Raw genomic sequence first — 19,065 nt, forward strand, 5'->3', positions numbered from 1 at the left:
AATTTTGGATTGTTCCATGCTTGAGCATTTGTGTATTTTTATTATAGTATAATAAGGCACCATAGCATAAAAAAGAAATTCTCTACTTTTTTTTCCAGTTTATTGGATAGCCCTCTGTAGGTATTGTACAGTTACATGTCTACTGAAATATCATTTTAAACCACAATGAGGGAAAACCTAGAAGGTGTATTAAGTGTCTGGTACCTGCCAACATGTCAGCCTGAGCTGAACTGGGCAAAGTCATGAAGAGCAGAGAAAAGATTTGAAAACAAAAACTAGTTTGGATTCCGGCAGTTGTCAATTTTAACTGGAATACTAATTTCTTGAAACCATAGATAAATGTATTTATATTAACAAATAAATGACACATTTTAAACAAACACTTGCATATGGCTAAGAGAATATATGTATAATTCCAGATGCAAAAGCATTTGACAATTTGATTCAAGCTATTGAAAACATAAATATGCTCTCTTTAGGAATATCTGTACACTCACCAAAATGCAAGTAGCCCGAAGTTTAAAACCCAAGGCACACATCACATAAAGATGCTGCTTCTCTCCAATTTGTATACTCCTGTACAGCTGAACTGCTGTGAAGATGCATATGCAGATGTGCATTGGCTGCAGGCTCATCTGGTACACAAACAGAGTGAATGGCTTTGTCAAAACGAAACAGCAGCCTTTTAAATCTGATTTTACACGAGAACCCAGATGACAATGACAGTCATGAGCATCTGAGTCAGGTAAGGTTACAAACAGCATTGCCAGTAAATAGCAGCCCAACAGACTGTTACACTTCTGCACTGACAGCAATAAGGTGTCACACAGGCTTACTTCCTGCTCATAGATAGTACAGTGTATATGGTATAATAAAACAGCTGGACTTTATCTTAAGGTTTTGTTCCATTGTAAGGAACATCTTTTCTATCTTGGGAGCAAATGACCTCTTGTTCCATTGCTCTGTAATATTCAGGAAGCACTGAATATCATTTTTGATCTCAGTCTGACATGAGCTCATTTATCAAAAGAGATAGGGTTCAAGAACCAGATCAACAGTTTTGGGAACATGAGCTTGTCCTGAGCAAATGCTACAACTTGTTGGAGGAAAAACTTGTAGCCTTACATAAATTTGTATATTTGACCCTGTTTATCAATACGCTGCAGTCAAAGGTTGATAGGGTCCCACTGTCTGTCTGTTGCGCAAGTGAAGGAGTTAGTAGTGGTACAAAAGTAAATCTGCATAGCAAAATATTCCAGAGAAAAAAAATCTTATCCTGTCATTCCAACATACAATGTGATGTGGATGTGGCTTAGTTCCATTGTATTGCTCTGGGCCACACTCTACAGCCTCCTGTCTTTCTTCACTCAGTTGGTGGGGCAATGTTTTGCATAGATCCAAGCGTTGTAGGAAGCAGAGGCAGGAGGGTCAGATGTATTTGTTGGCTAAGTTCTGAACATCGTTCTTGGTGAACTCTGTGCTCTCCATAACTGAGAGATGCTCAAACAGGCCGGTCATATGACAGCGCTCATCCTTCTCCAGCAGCATAAGGACAGTCTGCAGAAAAAAACACTATCATTAATCACCACAAAGTGGGCAGATTACTTTTGAAATAATTTCATTCATTTATATGTAGGTTAAGAGATTGTGTGTTTCTGAGTCACACAATTTGAATGGAAAAGTAACCATTATCTTACCGAGAACCTGTCTGTAGTGTGCAAATGGTTAAGGTGTTGGTAGACCTTGTTGGGGTCTTTCTCCAGGAGGTGGGAGTCCATCACCTGAATGATGAAGCTGAGTGTGTTTCCATCCAGCTGAGTGCTCAAGTACTGAGGAAGCATCTCTGGGGATGTGGAGGCCAGCAGGTCAGCGCAAGCTGCCATGTTGCTGCTACAGCGAGCTGCATTCAGAGCCTGTCCAAACTCGTAGACGTTGGTGGGGTGGATGTTGATTGTAATGTCCTCTCCTCTGCAGCTGCTCTCTGAGTTAGCAACAGCTGTTGTTTCCGCATCACCTTCAACCTGAGGAAAATCACCATGGTTATTTACAGAAGGAAAGAACACTCCTTTGTCTGCATGGTGCATGAATGTAAAGGCCCTGAGAGATGTAAAGAAAGGTAAGGAGCCCACTCAGAAGTAGTGCACTTCTGGCAAGTCTCAGTTCATTATTCTGATCTCTGGGAACTCAAAAGAGTGACCAGCCTCTTGTATAAAATACTTGGTTGGACTATACTGATCCAATATGGCATGTACTTTTTTAATATCATCTGGCACTGGTCTTTCACTACCAGTATGTATCCAAACATCCATCCATCAGCTGCACTGACTCTCTGTGTGGGGGTCATTGACACTGAGCAAGAGATGTGCAGCATCCGGGGTTGCCCAAATGAACCAAGTTTGAACCTAGAACCTTCTGAAGTAGCGGTGTTAACTCTGTGCTCCATTGCTTCCTGTCCCCAAACAGAGCAGAGAGCAGGTCTGACTCCAAGCCTGGTTTAAATATACATCCATAAGTCTCTACCTCTGTGATGGGGACTGTCTTCCTGGGCTTGGCCTGAGAGGCGTTGGCCAGACTCTGTCTGAGCAGCATTGTGACTTCCTCCAGCTCCTTCTCAGCCTCCTGTACGTTAGGATCCTGATGCAGCACCTCCTGTAGGTCAGAGCTGCATGCCAGGTAGTCCTGTTGGACACAGAAACAAAACACTGTTTTACATATACAGTAAATCGACGTAAATAGGTCAAGATTACATTTTACACAGAGTTTATATAGATTGTAGTGTTATATGTTTTGCCCCAGCACATAATTGGGGTGAATTTATAGATTCCCCTCCTTTAAGGAACACATTTGCTCATGGTGAATTAGCACTGTTCACCTTGAGGCCTTTACTGGCCAGGGCTCGTCTGTAGAAGGCCTTCTTATTGGTTGGCTCCAGTTTCAGTGCTGAATCACAGTCCTGCTTGGCCTCAGTGAATCTCTCCAGTTTCAAGTAACACAGGGCTCTGTGAACAAAGAACACAAATGCACACTCACTATTTTTTTAGACACAATTTTTTAAAGACACAAAAATCACTTTCACACTGAATAGGTAGGACAAAAAACAAGTTTACACTTGAAATTAACTCTTGTGTTTTGCTCAAGCATGAGTCCAGTGGGCCTTAGCAAGCTTCCCAACATTTGCTTACAGGTGCTCACTCTTCTTTTTCTTGGCAGATGCAACATGGATAGGCAAACATAAAGACACAATAGGAACATTTTCATCAGTGTTACAGTTTCCTTTCTGACATGATCAACAATCTACTGACTATTGTGAATAAGAAAGACAGAGCGTCTATGCTTGTGCTTGTCACATTTCTCTTTCACCTTAAGATAATTACATGGTTGTAAGTGGAATAGTGGCTGTGAGTGGTATTGTGTTTGAACCAGGCAGCTGTTTCCTGAGCCCTGGTCTCTGTTCATACCAATAATAGATACTAATTTACTACCAATGACAGACAGACTGGTTGAGATTAGCAACAGAGCTGAATGCATCATCAGACCAGTGACAGCTATGGTAAGGGCTAGGGTTAGGGTAATCAGTCTGTTTTCAATTGCTCAAACTAATGACTATAAGAGTGCTGTGATAATGAGGTATCATAGTTGTGTGTGAAGTATGGAGTATGACTGAACAGTGAGACACAGTAAAGGAAAGTTCAGTGTTTGTGGGAACGACGGCTCTCACCTGTTGGTGTAGATAGCACATTCCTCTGGCTTTAGTTTAAGGCATTCTGTGTACTTTCCCAGGGCATCCTGGTATTGGCCCTTCTTGACAAACTCATTCCCTTCTTGCTTCAAAGACGTAAAACGAACCTCATTTTTCCTTTCTGAAAGATAAATGAAAATGATAATTACTGCTTCCTTGTACAAAGACCAGTTCAAGCCCCGTTTTTGATTTTTTTTTTAATGAATTCACAGTGTCACTTTTGAAACATGTTGAACATGTTGAACACAAACATTTGAACAGGGCTTGAAAATGCAAACTGTAAATTTATGCTGTACTAGCTAGACCTGAAGAATGAGAGTTAAGTCAGCAATTCCTTCATTACTTTAAAAATAATAGATGCATAGCCTAGGGAACTGAGAAACTGCATATTCAATGATAGAGGCGTCATGTCTTCATTTATAAAATTTCATCCTGTTCCAACTGAAAAGGATAAGAAGATTTTAGTCAGTTCTGTTCTCTTCTTTTATGTTGAAGATAGCTGACCTTTTAAGTATTATAAAGATATGTAATAATACTATGGAAAAATATGGGTCTTCTAAGTCACAATGCTATATGTTGGATTATTAAATAATATTATTAAATAATGATGAGTCTCATGCTACAGGATGTAGCTAAGTGGTAGAGCGCATGCTTGGCATGCAGAGGCCCCAGAACCCCACATTGCAAACCAGTTCAAGGCTTGTGCAGGTCCCAAGCCCAGATAGATGGGGAGGGGTGCTGCAGGAAGGGGGTAAAAAATGCAGCCTAATCAGTCAAGCAAATCACAGAGCTGACCTGCTGTGGCAACCCCAAAATATGGGAAAGAGGAAAAAAAAAATTTAATCAACAGAATTATTTCACTGTTTTAATGGGACAAACATTTCAGTATTTCGTAATTCACTTTGTTGCCTAGTCTACAAAATGCACTATATTTCAGAAATTCACCACATGCCTTTATAATATCAAATATTAGAAACTGATGACAGGCATAAATATCGCAAATGTTTAATAACTCAATTAGAAATGCACAAACTAAAACCCAAAACCTGCTGCCACTCAGTGTTACATTTGCTCTCATGTTCCTCTGGATGCCCCTATTTCCTCTTACTGCCCAAAGACAATAAGACTCACCATCAGGTGAACAGTGTGCATTTGCCCTGTAACTGATTGCCATCCTGTCCTTGGGGCACCCCTGTTTCTTATCCAATCTCAGCCTCCTGCGGACCTCAAGGATTCACAGGTATATTTAATAAATACTTTTGAAATAGTATTCTAAATACTCAGGGCTTTTCACACTGTCACACTGTTTAGTTCTCAACTCAGATCCAAGCACAGTTTTCAGAAAGCAGAGTAATATATTTCCCTTGTGTCAGTGTTATATTGACACAACATATATATATATTAACCTAGAGCATAGTTGACTTTTATTGAACAAAGAACTTCCAAGAGAATATTTTAGCTCCAAGTCACATGAGCAGGTGTAAAATTTGTATTTATGTTGTTTTATGATTACTTTTAAACAAACCTGCATCCTTAGCTGCCTTCTCTGCTCGAGCCTGGAGAACCTCTGCACTGGGTGGCTCTTCTCTGCGATGCTGTTGAGCTGACAGGGGCACCAGAGGAATCTCTGGTAGATTCTCTCTCCACTCTGGACCATCCTGCTCAATCAGTAGCCTAGTGATTCTGAAGGAGGACACAAGTCAGTTATGTGTCAGATATGTGAATCCAACTCATAATGGGATGAGATATACTAACCACAGACATTAAAAAGGATAATGGAAAGCGCACATTGAAGCAACCAACATCAACATTATTCATTATTGTAAAATATATAGACATTAAAGCTCTTAGCCTCTGATACTCCTGAACACAAAGCAGCCAGGTGAGTTACTGTACTGCATAACACAGAGAGCACACTCAATCCGTGAGCCATAATTAGTGTCTAGCTGGAACTGCTTTCGAACACTGGCTCAATCTGTTCACCACTAATTAGAATGCTTGTGAGATTAAATCAGCGATTTGTTTTTATTTTGAAAATTAATTATAGTAAAATCCATTTTCTGAACAAAAATAAATGAATAAGTAATATTGCAGAAGGCAGATAGGGCAAAAATATGTTTAATCTTCCCCTTGTTTTATTTCTTTATGTAACAAATAATGATATTATGTGTCACCTAATAAAAATAGAGGCCAAAGACATATTCCAAAGTAAAATTCAGTAAAACATTGGCTTTGTGTTGTCAATCAAACTACTTAATAATGTTCATGCTTAAGTTATCCAATCAAATTTGTGTTTCTGTGTTTCCCACATATCTAAGCTCAGTTGACAGATGAAGGATAATACCTGTTGACACTGTCGTGCGCTGCCTGCACACTGATATCTATCTGTAGGACTGTCTTGTAATCCACGTAGGCCTTTCGGTAGCGCTCAAGGGACTCATAAGCCATGGCCCGTCGCAGGAGGGGCTTTAGAGAGAATGGCTGCAGTTCCAAAGCTCTGGTAGGTATAAATAGATGGGATGAGACAAGAGCAAAGGATAAAGTCTGCTGCCTTTGCTATAGATGTTAGTGTCTAATAGTACTGACACTACATGTGGAATCACTATACATGACAGATATTATTGTGGACCTGTTTGGGTATGTGATAAGTGTTTAAATGTACTTTTGTATATGTGTGAGATTAAGATATCCCTTAAGATATCCTTTGTTTTCTGCTTGTAAACCACATCTTAAGTGGTTAATTAAAATCCCTTACTACACACCACAGTGCAAATCCCCTCATTCAAGAACAGTTATTACCTGCTGAACACTAAATGATGATTGCCATGGTAAGACTAAATGTAAATTGTGAAATTTGAGTCAACACCCAGCAAACAACTTTTCTCACCTATGTTTCTGTATGCAGTGTGACAGGATCGATAAATAAAAGGACTTGCCTTGTGCAGTCCTGTATGCAGTCTTGACTGTTGCCATCTTTCAGGAAGCAAGCTGCTCTGTTAGAATACAGAATACATAGATCCTCTGGACTATCAATCCCTGCACAGGAGACAAATATAAATAAATGACATATATAGAAAGGCACCATACTCATTGTAAATCCCTCTTCTTATGTAAAAGTGGATAAACCAAAAAGGCTTTAAATAATTACTTGTCTATAAAATGCTTACCTGTATTCATCAATCATTTATACCTGACCAGACACTGAGGAACTACTATAGTATTGCTTGGAAAGAACTGTTTCAATTTAAAGTTTGGTATCAAACATCTCATTGGACTTAGCCTTTGTTATGTATATGTGTGTGGCAATGATGGGTTCCTGTAATGATGAACTTCAACAATATTTTCACCTGGGTTTATACGCTAAAATAGGACACTAAACAGCCCCAAGTTTTCTTCAAACACTTTTTCTGGCATTTTAATAGTGGTATAACAATGAGCTAATCTTCCTAGGCAACATTTCTCCCTTGGTTCAAGGACTTACAGGTGGATAACTGAAAAATGTAGTTGAAGAAAAAGCTTGTCAAACCACTTCTTGGGTGCTACCTCTAGAAAGAACTCAACAACTTGCTCACACAGTGTATGTGCTTTTCTCTCCACTTGCGGAACACAAATATCACATGAACCATCATCACTGGTATGACGAAATCACATAAGCCTTTTTTGTACATTACAGGCACAGAAGTATTCATCTATCATATAAATTCAGTCAGCTTATCATGCCACCTCATGAAATGAAATCAGATATGAAATTGTCATGTTGCATGTTTAAGTACAATTAAGGATTGGCAATTGAGGACAAACAACCGGCAAGCAGTTTCTCTCCCAACATCAATCACTCTAACTCTCAGTGAGAATTATAGCTGTGGGTCCACAGATTCAATTTCACAGTGAGTGGTTACTGGTCATGTGACTTGGACAGACCTGAGTTGGGAGGCTTAGCGCCATGCTGAGGCAAACACAGACACACTGTCCAAAAACCACAACAGCCTCACTGTGACGCATTGCTGTGAGGCTAGAGGCACTAAAAAGAGTACCAAACAACCTGACATTTTAACTGTTGTCATTGTCTTTATAAAATCTTTCTAACAATTTATTGACTTAAGTACATTATTGCAAACGGAAGATGTCATTTCTGTTATTTGGGATATTCAGAATAACAGTTGTTTGTTTTCTTCATATCATGCAGTGTGAGGAAACAAACAAACAAACAAACAAACATATATATATATATATATATATATATATATATATACACACAAAACAACTTGCATTATAACAAGGTCATGACCTTTGATTTACAATTGCATAGGGTAATTACAGGAAATTGTCTCAAAAGCACTTTTGACAAAAGAAATACTCATTTAAACATGAGTGAGACTGGTGATGAAACATTATTCATTTAGACTGTTGGACTGCCATTTCTTGTTGCAACATGTTAATAACACACTGAAGGAAATTTAATGTCACTGCCTACTGACTTGTAGTTAAGTTTCCTTAAATGACACACAAACTAAATTCTTGTACTGTGTACAGTTGAAATAGCAACCATATCTCACAGTCTAATAAAACAAACAGGATCAAGAATTTCTTAAGCCTACCTGAATCACTGTAGCCTTGAATGGCTTGTGAGTATTTCTCAAGTGCATCGCCAAACTGTCCATTTTTAAACAGCAGGTTTCCTTCATTTTTTAAGCGGGCAAGAGGTGGGGGTAGGGCTCCACATGGGGCATCAAGGTTAATAGTTTCGCCTGCAGTTCCTCCAACCGGCGTTCCCTTACTGCTGCTCCGATCAGCCTGGATTGAGGCTGTCGAGCCTTTCTTGCTGGTTCCATTGGCTACCTTTTCCTTAGACTCTTGCGTGACTTTGTACTTGTCTGAGATACCTGATTTGCTCTTCCAGTGTCCTGGTTGAGAACTGTTGGTCTCACTGTGTGGACCCCCGTCCCCTCTGCTGTGGGGCTTTTTTTGAGCGTTTCCCATGTCTCCTCTTTCCGTAGGAGCAGCTGAGTTTTGTTCCCCTCCCACAGGCTGGCTGCCTTCAACCAGGAAAGCTGGAAGGGACAGAAGGGGAGGGAGAGGCAGAGAGAAGAGGGGCGGGCACACCCGACGGAAAGAGTCAGCAGTTACATCACAGTGGGGGAGGGTTGGACACAAAAGACACAGAGCCATTTCAGTGAGGAAGTTCCAGGAAGCAGTCATTGTCAACACTGAACTACGAAAGTGATGGGTGGGGGCAGGGTGGATAACATGTTCACATAGTATGACACATTAGTCAGAGGGAATAAGGAAGTTTCCTCTCTCCATAGCACAGTGGACTGAATACATGGAGATGAAAATAACTATAACATCATACCAATAGCAGAAATGCTACATCAAGGATATCTTTTGCATTTCTTTACTATAATTTTGTATATATCTGGTATCCAGACATGCCACAAATTGCCAAATACACAGGCGAGAATCTGCTGTGAAACTTGACTTTATTATGGTCTTTCTTTGGATGTTTTTTTTTTTTTTAGTCTCAGAGAACCATGCTCAGTGCACTGCTCCGTTACAGCAATAATATAAAGCTTCAGAAATGTAAAATGCTGTTGTATAGTTACTATTACTAAGAAAGAGAGTCAAACAAACATTCTATGATGTCTTAAATATAGGAAAGGGAATATTGTCTTAATTTTAATTAACTGATTAGATGGGCTAGCATATGAATTGTCACTGGTGTCATTAAATGCTTTTGCTAGCTATGCAAATCAAGGAAATAGATATTGATATAGAACTGTCCCAAAAAAAAAAAAACAAAAAAAAAAAACAACAACAACAACAACAACAACAACAAAAAAAAACCTCACCTTCTGTTTGATTTTCACCGTTACTCTCATTGTCTTCCTCTTGTATTTCTTGGATGAGTATTTTTTTTCCTTTGCTTTTCTGCTCTTGGTGACATTCCTTCATCTTCTCAGTTTCAGAGAGGAGTTGCTCGAACACAAACAATAAAGTTATATTAGGATTTGTCAACATTAGAAAGCCTACGAGATTAGCTAAGTCTGCAAAGGTAACAGCCATAAGGAGACCACAATCATCAATATTACTGCTGAGCTATAGTAAAAGGCTTTTTTGCCAACATAATTATTGTATAATAATACATAAGAATCATCTTCTCCTAGTTCATCTGTACTGAAACCCTTTAAAGTGATGACTGAATATGGGCTTCTGACCTCTTTAACCCGAACATTTAACTATTAATATTCCTATAAGTATGTGAATTTAGTGATGACAGATATTTCAATAGTTATACCTTGCCCCTGCTGCAACATGTTTTCTAACTAACTGATTTCGGGCAAATAAACTCAATGACTCAATGGTAGACCAAGGGTTACTGGCAATAAGTCAACATGCCTCACTACTAGGATCACCTACTGTAGCTGTAGAATTGTGAGGCTCTATCATGAGCACCATCCTTAGGTCCTCAACTGCCAGTTGGAAGTGCCCTGTGTGCTTGTTCACTGTAGCACGACGCAGCAGTGCTGATGATAAAAAATACATTATATTCATACATGACAGTTTTTTCTAATTTAAAAAGTTATGAATATAGCATGCAAAACATAACAATTGCAAGATTATGCTAATATTTTTGTTGCAAGAACTGTATTATTGTAATTAAGATTCATTTTAAAAAAGGCTTTACCTTTCACATTGCTTGGCTCCAGTTTGAGTACACTCTGGCAGTCTGTCATGGCGTTTTGCCAGTGTTTGAGATTGATCTCTGCCTGAGCTCTGTTGTTGTATGCAGCCACACTTGGTATAATGGAAAGGCTCCTATCATGGATAGCAAAAAAGACCCGTCTTAACAATGGAGCAACACTTAACAGTATAGTAAATGGTAGTGAAATTAGATTTTAGTGAAAGAAATCACTAATTAAATGTCAATGTAAAAGATAAATTTCCCTCTTAAGAGGTGTAGGATGCTTTCCATAATCAATAGATTATTTACTGACCTGGAATAGTATGCAATTGCCTCCTCATAATCATGTGATCTGAAAGCTTCATTCCCTTTGCCCTTTTCACGAATTGCCAGGGTGAATTTCTCCTGTTGGGTGAGCCCTGGAAGATTCAAAGACAGCACACATTTACACAACTACAGAACTAAAGTATTTCCAATTTTTGTAATGGCCACAACATATTAAACGTTCTACACAGTTTATTACATGAGGTATCCACATTTGTCTTGATTTTAGGATGTCCTGTTCCTTCAAAGGTTGGTGGATCATCTTTAAGCTCACTCTCATCAATCTTTTCACATTCTCTTTCAACATCAAACCTGGAAAGAAATTGAAAATATTTCAGTAAAGGATATTCTTCATCTATACAACGTAAATCTGTTGGTAGTGTTCAGTGCCTGCAGCGGCTGTGTGTTCTTTCATCTGAAGACAAAATTACTCACTTGTCCCATTCTTGATAATCACGCGGGACAGCAGATTTAGAAATATTCCTTTTATGTTCTGCATTTGCAGCCTGTGATAATAGATAATTTGAACATAGTGATTTGAAATTGAACAACAAATACAAACACATGGTTAGGTATATCAGAGAAGACAACTTTTACCTGACCAAGTCGAATTGAGTGATTTGAACCTCTTATAGGTGGCATGTTTTCAGTCATTAGCTCATCAAACATTGACTGCTGCTGTAGTGACATTTCAGTCTTTGTGGATTCCTCTTGCCATGTCTATAAAAGCAAAATCTTTATCTGAGAAACATGCCTTTCAAATAAGCTAAAAGAACAACAAACTGATTTACAAAAAACACTGTGTGTGGCATACCTTCAACTCATCTGCAATTTGGCTCCACTCATCCTTAGAAAGGCAGGCTGCTGTTGTCACAAGGTTTTCTTTCCTAAGAGCTGGGCTTCTGGGGTGCAGTTTTCCCAGATGATTCTCACAGAAGTTGATCAGATGAGGGTAAATGCCCTCATCACCAGACCTTTAGACAAAGAAAAGCAATGATTTCTGATAGCTCATATCCATAGCAATAATTCAAGACATTATAATTGTTTATTTTATTATTATTGTTATTGCAATCATCACGTACTCGCTATAGCCTTCGAAATCGATACTAAGTCGCATATAACGTGACAATCAACAACAACAAAAAAAGATAGATAGATAGATAGATAGTGTCCGTATACATCATGCTCAGTTATACATCGCTTACCTGAGTACTTCGAGGATCTTCTCCAGGTACTTGACATCTTTACACTTTTCAATGTAATCGTAGTCCAAGTGCTCCACGGGGATCTTTGCCCTGTAGTCACCGGTGCCTGGCTGGCTTACAGAGAAAACTGCATCTGCACTCATTTCTCGGGGGTAAAAAGTCAGTTTACTCACGTACCATGTCAGCCATTGTTGTTCTGTTTACTGCAGACTTGATATTTCACTTTTGCTAGCCCCAAAAAAGTAAGCTAACCCAGCGTCATTGTCAGTATAAACAGTACAATATCTACAAAATGAGATGAGACGTAAGTTATATGTCCTATTTTATATGAATAGGTCCTATATGTCCTATTTTGGGAGCCTCTTTGCCGACGAAGTGCTAATACCAGTAAGTTGCAATGAAAAGCACAAACTATGATAGTTAAGTTTAAAATAAAACGTTTACCTGCTGCGTTTTGTTGAAACTGGGATCTCCAGAGTGGGGTCTGTTACTATGGTGACAGCACCATAGGCCGGCTTCAAGCCAAAGCGGAAGCACGTGACACACTCAGTCGTGGGCTCCAAATTTGAAAGCGTCTTTGGTCGGTGTGTGTAGACAGACATGTAGGACACAGAAATAACGACAGTCTGCAAGCTGATGCCTAGAGCCGACCCCTGGGAAACAACACGGTCTTTGCATTAGCCAGTTTCCTCTTTACGTAAGTACTTCTATATCGACATCTTATTTTCTTTGTTTTTTAAAACTAAATATATTTAGCATTTTCCCGGCAGTTTATAACACATCGGCATCCTTCAAGCTGCTAGTGGCTTTGGAGAGAGAGACTGCGTTTGTTTGTTCGGGGTTTTTCCCCAGACAATTTAAGAAAATACGATCGTTTTTTGGCGAATATCAATTCCTGAATACCGAAGTGAACTCGGCAATTTCGCACAGGTGTTGTCGGTTTTGCTAATTGCTGTAGCAGTGGAATCCAGGGGATTACTTTTAGCTTTCTATCGAAAGCAGTCTACTATATTTAAATCTATCAATATATGCATCTATATACATTCACGTTTGAAAAGTTTTACTTTCACATGTGAACCAGTTTGCCATTGAATTGGTCCGTTGTCTCGGCTATTTCTCATACGTTATCCAGGTGTCAAGTAAATTGAACTGGGATTTAAAGGCTGCCAAATGGTGGCATATTTCACTGTAGCGGCTCCATTGATTCCCCCGGTGGTCTACTGCCAGTTAGGCGGGGTAGGGTGTTGGTGTTGGCGGCTATAGCTCACTTAATAGCGGCACCCCAAAGAGCAGCATCTTCCATCGCCAACACGCACTCTCTTAGCAACGCTGACAAACGGCAGATGATGTGTGATGTTGAGCCAGCTGCCGATCCTTGGTACTCTCTGTCATACAAACTACAAACACACAAACTCCGATAATCACTGAAATACCTATTACCAATTTTGAAGTCTAAAAGAGCATATGATTAGTAATGTGAGTTAGGATAGCCTTGTTTCCCCATCAATGTATATTGTAATAAAGTCACGATTCTTTTTACAAAGAGCTCCGATGCGTACTACTTAATGTTTCCTGTTTATTATTATTATTATTATTATTATTATTATGTAAGCTGCTCTGGAACAGTGCTATTAACTACGTCTGTTTGCTGCAGGGCATTCCAGCTTGCACACCAGAGGAGCAATATGCAGTGCACTCCTGAATCGAACGTGTACCATGAGTGCTGCAAAGGCCAGCACCGTTATGAGGACTGTTGTGATAGTGGATACTCCGGTCTATTCCATAGTCCCCTTAGTATCAACGGTGTTGAATCCTCTAGGTCTTTGTCTCCTGTAGACTTGAATGAAACGCCTAAAGAAAACATCAGACTCTCTACTACACCTAAAGAGAGAATCAAAGATTCACTCAGACTTTTGAACAAAGACTCATGGGGTGTACATCGGCCAGCAGCAGTTACCTGGTGTGAAACTCCCAAGGTATATAAAAGAGATGCTTCATTGCGACACAGACTTCTAATGTGTAAACCCACCAAAGATGTGCTAACTGACACCACAAGATCTCCATGTGCTATAAAGACAGAAACCTCCCTTGGTACCAGATCTGAACACTGGTTCAGTAATGGTTCATCGTTTGACTCTTTCGACACTGTGATTGGGGCTTTGGCATCAAGCACTTTAAAACATGAGCAGGACTTGCCATTATCTAGTAGGAAGCGGCGTCTCCTTTTCTCACAGATGAGGACATCTACTCTTGAAGATGGTAAACTCACCTCTGGGCACCCTTGTATTTTTGAGAGAAGTCTTTCACTCTCAGATGCAGATTTCAGTGCAAGCATTTCTGCCTGCGATCAATTGAATATTGGGACTCCACACTGTAGAAAATTCCTGACAGCTACATCTAAAGAAAGCTCTCAATCACCAGTCAGTGGTGTCATAAACAGTCTAAATGACAGCTTAAATGTGTTACATACACCCAAATGCATCAGGTAAGTGCTTTAGTGATATTGAACTATTCCTTTTTTTTTTTGAAAATTTCCCAGCTATATATTGGGAGGCAATAAATAAAGAAATATTCTTCAGGAAACATGCCTCAAATAACCCTATTACCTTACTCATTCCACAATAGGTATGTGAATGAAGACAGTGGTTTCAGTACCCTGACTCTTGATAAATCCCAAGACTCCTCAGTGGACCACGATGGTTCATTCCAGGAGCTGCTGCTTTCTGCCTCCAGAAGAAACAGCGAAACTCCAACAACAGAGGCAAAGCGGCGCTCCCGTTTGCAGCGTCAGCACAGGCTTTCAACACTTAAAGAAGGGGGCTCTCAATCTGATGAGGACCTAACAGAAAGAAAGCACAAGTATCTTGCCCAGTGCCACACCCACTCTAAAGATGATGTTTTTGCTGATGATGCTACCCCTTGGAGTGGTCTTTCTATTAAAGGGGGTAATGATGTGACCTCTGGTTTGGCCTGTGCAAAACAAGATTATGCCACACCATTAAGAGCTATAGCCGAGCCAGACACCCTGACACCTTTTAGTACAACTCCAGTTAATCAAGAAGTAACTCCTCTCAGGACAGCCCCAGCAGATCTCTCTCTGACTCCGGCTTTGCAGCTGGTTCATGCAATGTGCCAGCAGAAAGCACAGATGTTTGTTGGCCAAAGTCTGACTCACAAGGAGAAGCTGAAGTCTGCTGCAGCACTGGCTGAGACCCCAGTGATGTTCAAGACCACTATGCCTTTGGCAGGACTGATTGGCAGGAAAATGGGCCTAGGGAATGTTGACATACTAACAGAACTGAAGAAAAGGAACCTCAGGCACATCCTGGCTGTCATACTTGGACATCTGACCTCTGGGACCATCTTCAGGTGAGGATTTGTGTTTTCAACAGTCTTGACTCTCATCGGCATGCGAAGTAAAATGGTTTTTTAAAGCTTTTTGCATTTGTTATAAAAGCGGTTCCCAGTTTTACATTGATTTAATTGATAATTCGTTGTTACACTAGCATGAAATTTAGATTAAATTAATGTTTAAAAAACAGTTAATTTGTGCTGGACCCTGAGGAGTTCACACTCTCTCAATTCTACTTACGCTTGTGTGAAGTGCATATATAAGAACCAAGATGGATAACCATTAAAGATATAACAACTGACAACAAGAATTATTCACTTTCACAATGAGCTTTGTTTGACAAGTCCTAATAACCCTGATTTGTGTCTTTGATTAACTAAATTAATGTAAAAAACCTGGTGGTTCCTCAAAACATCAGGCTTGAAAGTCAAGGACACAGCCAGTACGAAAGGTACATTGAGATTAGAGAGAGTAGTCTAATTTCTGCATTTGTTTGTTTAATAGGTGTGGCCAGGTTTGTAAAAGCTGGAAGGATATTATCCTGCAGGACAAGCAGGCTAACTTTCGGAGAAGAACCCACTTGAGTAACTTGAAGGCCACTGTTGAGGTAGGTCTTCTGTATTGGCAACTATTATCTGATTGATGACAAGCCAGTACCATGTCAATATACTGGGTGTGTGGATTAACATAGTAGTTGCCTAGTCAAAGTTGGTATTAATAAAAAAAAAAAAAAAAAAAAGAAAAGAGAGTTTTTATTTATAATTATATTATTTCACTGTCAGTGATGTGGAACAAGAAATGGTGACTAATGGTTGAAATAACCTTTTTACTGTTGTCTAATAGCTTGGTGGTGCTGTCCCTGACACAGAGACCAGACTGACTGTGCCTAAGAGGTCAGCCCTCAAGAGTGTTCAGGCCCAGTCAAGAACCTCTAGCTACTGCACACCCCAATCAGGAAATGGCATTTTCACCAAATTACAGCAAAGCTCAGGCAGTGGCAGCAAACGGGATAAATTTCTAGAAGTGAGTTTTAAAACGGTTGCTCTAGATTAAAAAAAACATATATATTTAGTCTGTAATTATTTGAACATTTACATTTGATCAGGTTGTATGCTTCAAAACCCCTGAATTTTAATAAAAAAATAATAGATTATTTGAGCCATAACAGAACACCACCATATTTGTCAGATGACATGCTGAGCAGTTTGGTATGTTAGGGTACTGGCACCTTGCATCCTTGTTCTTGCTAACTAGGAGATTACATCTCTGCAGGTGTAACTGAGTGTTAAAAGGGCCACCTCTTACACTCAAGAACTTCAGTATTGTGTATATACTGTATATTGACCTCAGTTTACAGCACAGATTTGTCAATATAATGTATCTCTCTTTTCATCAACACAAATGTGCTGAAGCACAGAGACTTAAAATCAAAAAACGTCACTGTCCACTCTCCATTTATATCAAATTGATTACAGTGTCTAACTGCTGCTCAATGGAGGGTGAAATGAGATTTATAATGTGCCTTACTGAAATCAATTCACATTTCTTCAAATAATTTTGCGCTTTTCTTTTCCCCCTTCAGGTTGCCAAAACCCTCTTCAATGATGAGTCCCTCAGGCCGTGCCCTCGATGTCAACATCCTGCCAAGTGTCATTCAGTGAAAGGGGAAGGTGTGTGCAGCAGAGGTGACTGTGGTTTCCAGTTCTGCACAGCCTGTTTGTGTGCTTTTCATGGCTCCAGAGAGTGTGGCAGCCGCTCAGTGGGACGTCACAGAAATGACATAGTTCTTCCAGGTAGTGCTCAAAGTAAGCGTAATATCAGGAGATTGTGAGAATGATGCGATCTGTATTACTACTTACAATGCCAAAGTCAATGTAACAATTTTATACCTCAGGAAACTAATTTCTATCTGATGAATAGGAGCATCTCAACTCATCATTTTGTCATTGTGCTTGTCTCTGTGCCCCAATGCATTTCTTTCTTCTGTTTTTAATGATGAATTTGAAGAAAGAAATGTTGCTGTGGATGTACTTAACCATTTGCACTGAAGTGTATGCATTGTTTTTGAATTCCTCTATTCAACTTTTACCAATGGTTTTTCAGATCAGTTTTAAATAAATTTGATTTTATTTATTTTTTTTACATGTGTTATCTGTGATCTCATTCAGTCATCTTCTACTGCTTATCTGTTTCTGGGTCACATGGGGTGCTTGAGGCCAATCCCAGCTCACACTGGGCAAAGGCAGGGTACACACTGGACAGGTCACCAGTCTATCACAGGGCAAACACCCAAAGACGAACCACTGACACTCAGAACTATGGGCAATTTAGAGTCACCAATCAACCTAAACATGCATGTCTTTGTACAGTTGGAGAACATTCAAACTCCACACAGAAGGGCCCAAGGCCTGGGAACCAAACCTGCAACCTTCTTATGAAAGCAACAGGACTAACTAGTGATGGGTAGCCTTTCCACATTCCCAAACTGTGTTGATACTGTCACTGAATACTGACACCTACTGGACCTTAAAAATTCCTACAGGCAACCTAGTTGACAGACTCAACTGACACTGATTTGATGACCTAGTATATACAACAATATAATTTTTGTTCATCAATTGGTATTCTATATTGTATTATTTCATGTCTTCTTTTAAATTTGTTTGATATTTTTAGATAGTCAATACATAATGTATCATAACATGAAAATCTAAGTGAATGTGTTGTGAATGAGGATGCTTGTGTACTGGGATAGTTTTTTTTTTTTTTTTTTACATTTTTATTCCAAAAAAATAGTTTTTCCAATGTTTAGAAATTTAGTCTGTTATGATTTTTTGATGCAACATCTCCAGCTATAGAAAACTCCCGCTCACACGGCACAGATGAGGCTGGAGTGTTGTAAGGAAAGCTGGAAGAGGTTTGAATAGATTATCTTTTGGTTGTCCCAGTAGCTCTTGGGATCCTGGGACCTGGCAATATTGCCCTCTGCCAAGTATCTCTGCACCTCCTGGATGGCATCAGCTGTGGCACTTTTGGTCTGCCTAACCAAAAGCAAATCAATATATATAAATTAAAGATTAAATAAACTGGATACATCAACTACTATGTTAGTTAATTTCCACTCAAACCTTTCTGGATGGTAAAACAGATTAGGGCTGAAGGACCTGAACCAGTTCCCTGAATCCTTAACTCTCCACAATGCTGAGGGGCTGGCAGTCCTTTAGGATGAAATTCAGCAGAGCCTCACCCAGCATCTGCTTCCTGGAAGCTTGATGGTTAAAAATGAGGTAAAGAATTAATGAATAGGAATTAATTATCAATAAAGCAACTGTGAGTAAGTTGTAGAATGGCCAGATACCCAGGATATACCTGAGTTTATCCTGGGTATATCTGGGACTTCATCCTCATGCCTGGCCATATAATGCCTCAGCATTGAGGAGGTGGTTTTGTTTAAATAGGAAGGTTTTGTCGAACAAATGTGACGTATAACCTGCAGAAAATAATATGAATAGTAAACTAAGAGTCACTTTGAAATGAATTTGAATTCAGATAGATTAAGTGGAAACTCTGAGAGGAACAGGATGAAACAAGGAAAATAAAACAAATACCTTATTTTCCGATATGAGATCAAAATGGTCCCACACGGCGGAAACCTTTCTTTTGGCTTGAGGCTGCTCCATAATTCTTGATGAATTTGACAATGAACCACAAAAGATCAGAGATTCTTTTGGCAGATGCATCCCGTTGACAGATACGCTTTCTT

The 19,065-nt window shown here is 39.5% G+C and overlaps 2 protein-coding genes and 1 long non-coding RNA gene across 4 annotated transcripts; 1 reads left to right on the forward strand and 2 right to left on the reverse strand.

The window, feature by feature from the left end:
* Window positions 1-83: 83 nt before the first annotated feature.
* spag1b (sperm associated antigen 1b) lies at window positions 84-12,116 on the reverse strand. Its single transcript, XM_029504243.1, has 18 exons — window positions 11,951-12,116; window positions 11,560-11,719; window positions 11,343-11,465; window positions 11,181-11,251; window positions 10,945-11,057; window positions 10,735-10,840; window positions 10,425-10,555; window positions 10,157-10,263; window positions 9,589-9,715; window positions 8,338-8,790; window positions 6,676-6,775; window positions 6,084-6,236; window positions 5,265-5,422; window positions 3,719-3,860; window positions 2,873-2,999; window positions 2,521-2,679; window positions 1,698-2,021; window positions 84-1,557 (listed from the first exon to the last, which is right to left on the reverse strand). The coding sequence occupies exons 1-18, from the start codon at window positions 12,091-12,093 to the stop codon at window positions 1,429-1,431; spliced, it is 2,826 nt and encodes a 941-aa protein (XP_029360103.1). The 5' UTR covers window positions 12,094-12,116; the 3' UTR covers window positions 84-1,428.
* Window positions 12,117-12,545: 429 nt separating this feature from the next.
* Window positions 12,546-17,372, forward strand: fbxo43 (F-box protein 43). Of its 2 annotated transcripts, none has more exons than XM_029505045.1 (6): window positions 12,546-12,647; window positions 13,605-14,435; window positions 14,576-15,319; window positions 15,807-15,909; window positions 16,146-16,325; window positions 16,885-17,372. In XM_029505045.1, the coding sequence occupies exons 2-6, from the start codon at window positions 13,636-13,638 to the stop codon at window positions 17,131-17,133; spliced, it is 2,076 nt and encodes a 691-aa protein (XP_029360905.1). In that variant the 5' UTR covers window positions 12,546-12,647; window positions 13,605-13,635; the 3' UTR covers window positions 17,134-17,372. The 2 variants fall into 2 exon arrangements, with proteins under 2 accessions (XP_029360905.1, XP_029360906.1); XM_029505046.1 differs by having other exon boundaries at window positions 12,568-12,647; window positions 13,615-14,435.
* Window positions 17,373-18,118: 746 nt separating this feature from the next.
* Window positions 18,119-19,059, reverse strand: LOC115045575 (uncharacterized). The gene is made up of 3 exons (XR_003840888.1): window positions 18,911-19,059; window positions 18,431-18,570; window positions 18,119-18,343 (listed from the first exon to the last, which is right to left on the reverse strand). It is a non-coding gene; the product is annotated as an uncharacterized LOC115045575 (long non-coding RNA).
* Window positions 19,060-19,065: the final 6 nt, after the last annotated feature.

This window comes from Echeneis naucrates, chromosome 6, assembly GCF_900963305.1.
Source record: "Echeneis naucrates chromosome 6, fEcheNa1.1, whole genome shotgun sequence".
In the NCBI taxonomy this organism is placed as follows: Eukaryota; Metazoa; Chordata; class Actinopteri; order Carangiformes; family Echeneidae; genus Echeneis; species Echeneis naucrates.

Bases quoted from the DNA above. Each gene is read 5' to 3' on its own strand.
- spag1b (XM_029504243.1), bottom strand. From the start codon at position 12,093: ATGAGTGCAGATGCAGTTTTCTCTGTAAGCCAGCCAGGCACCGGTGAC. The intron at 9,716-10,156 runs GTAGGTGATCCT...TTTGTGTTCGAG, and splicing joins CTCACAATTCTACAGCTACA to CAACTCCTCTCTGAAACTGA. The intron at 2,680-2,872 runs GTGAACAGTGCT...TGTGTCCAACAG, and splicing joins TGGCCAGTAAAGGCCTCAAG to GACTACCTGGCATGCAGCTC.
- fbxo43 (XM_029505045.1), top strand. From the start codon at position 13,636: ATGCAGTGCACTCCTGAATCGAACGTGTACCATGAGTGCTGCAAAGGC. The intron at 14,436-14,575 runs GTAAGTGCTTTA...ATTCCACAATAG, and splicing joins CATACACCCAAATGCATCAG to GTATGTGAATGAAGACAGTG. The intron at 15,910-16,145 runs GTAGGTCTTCTG...GTTGTCTAATAG, and splicing joins ACTTGAAGGCCACTGTTGAG to CTTGGTGGTGCTGTCCCTGA.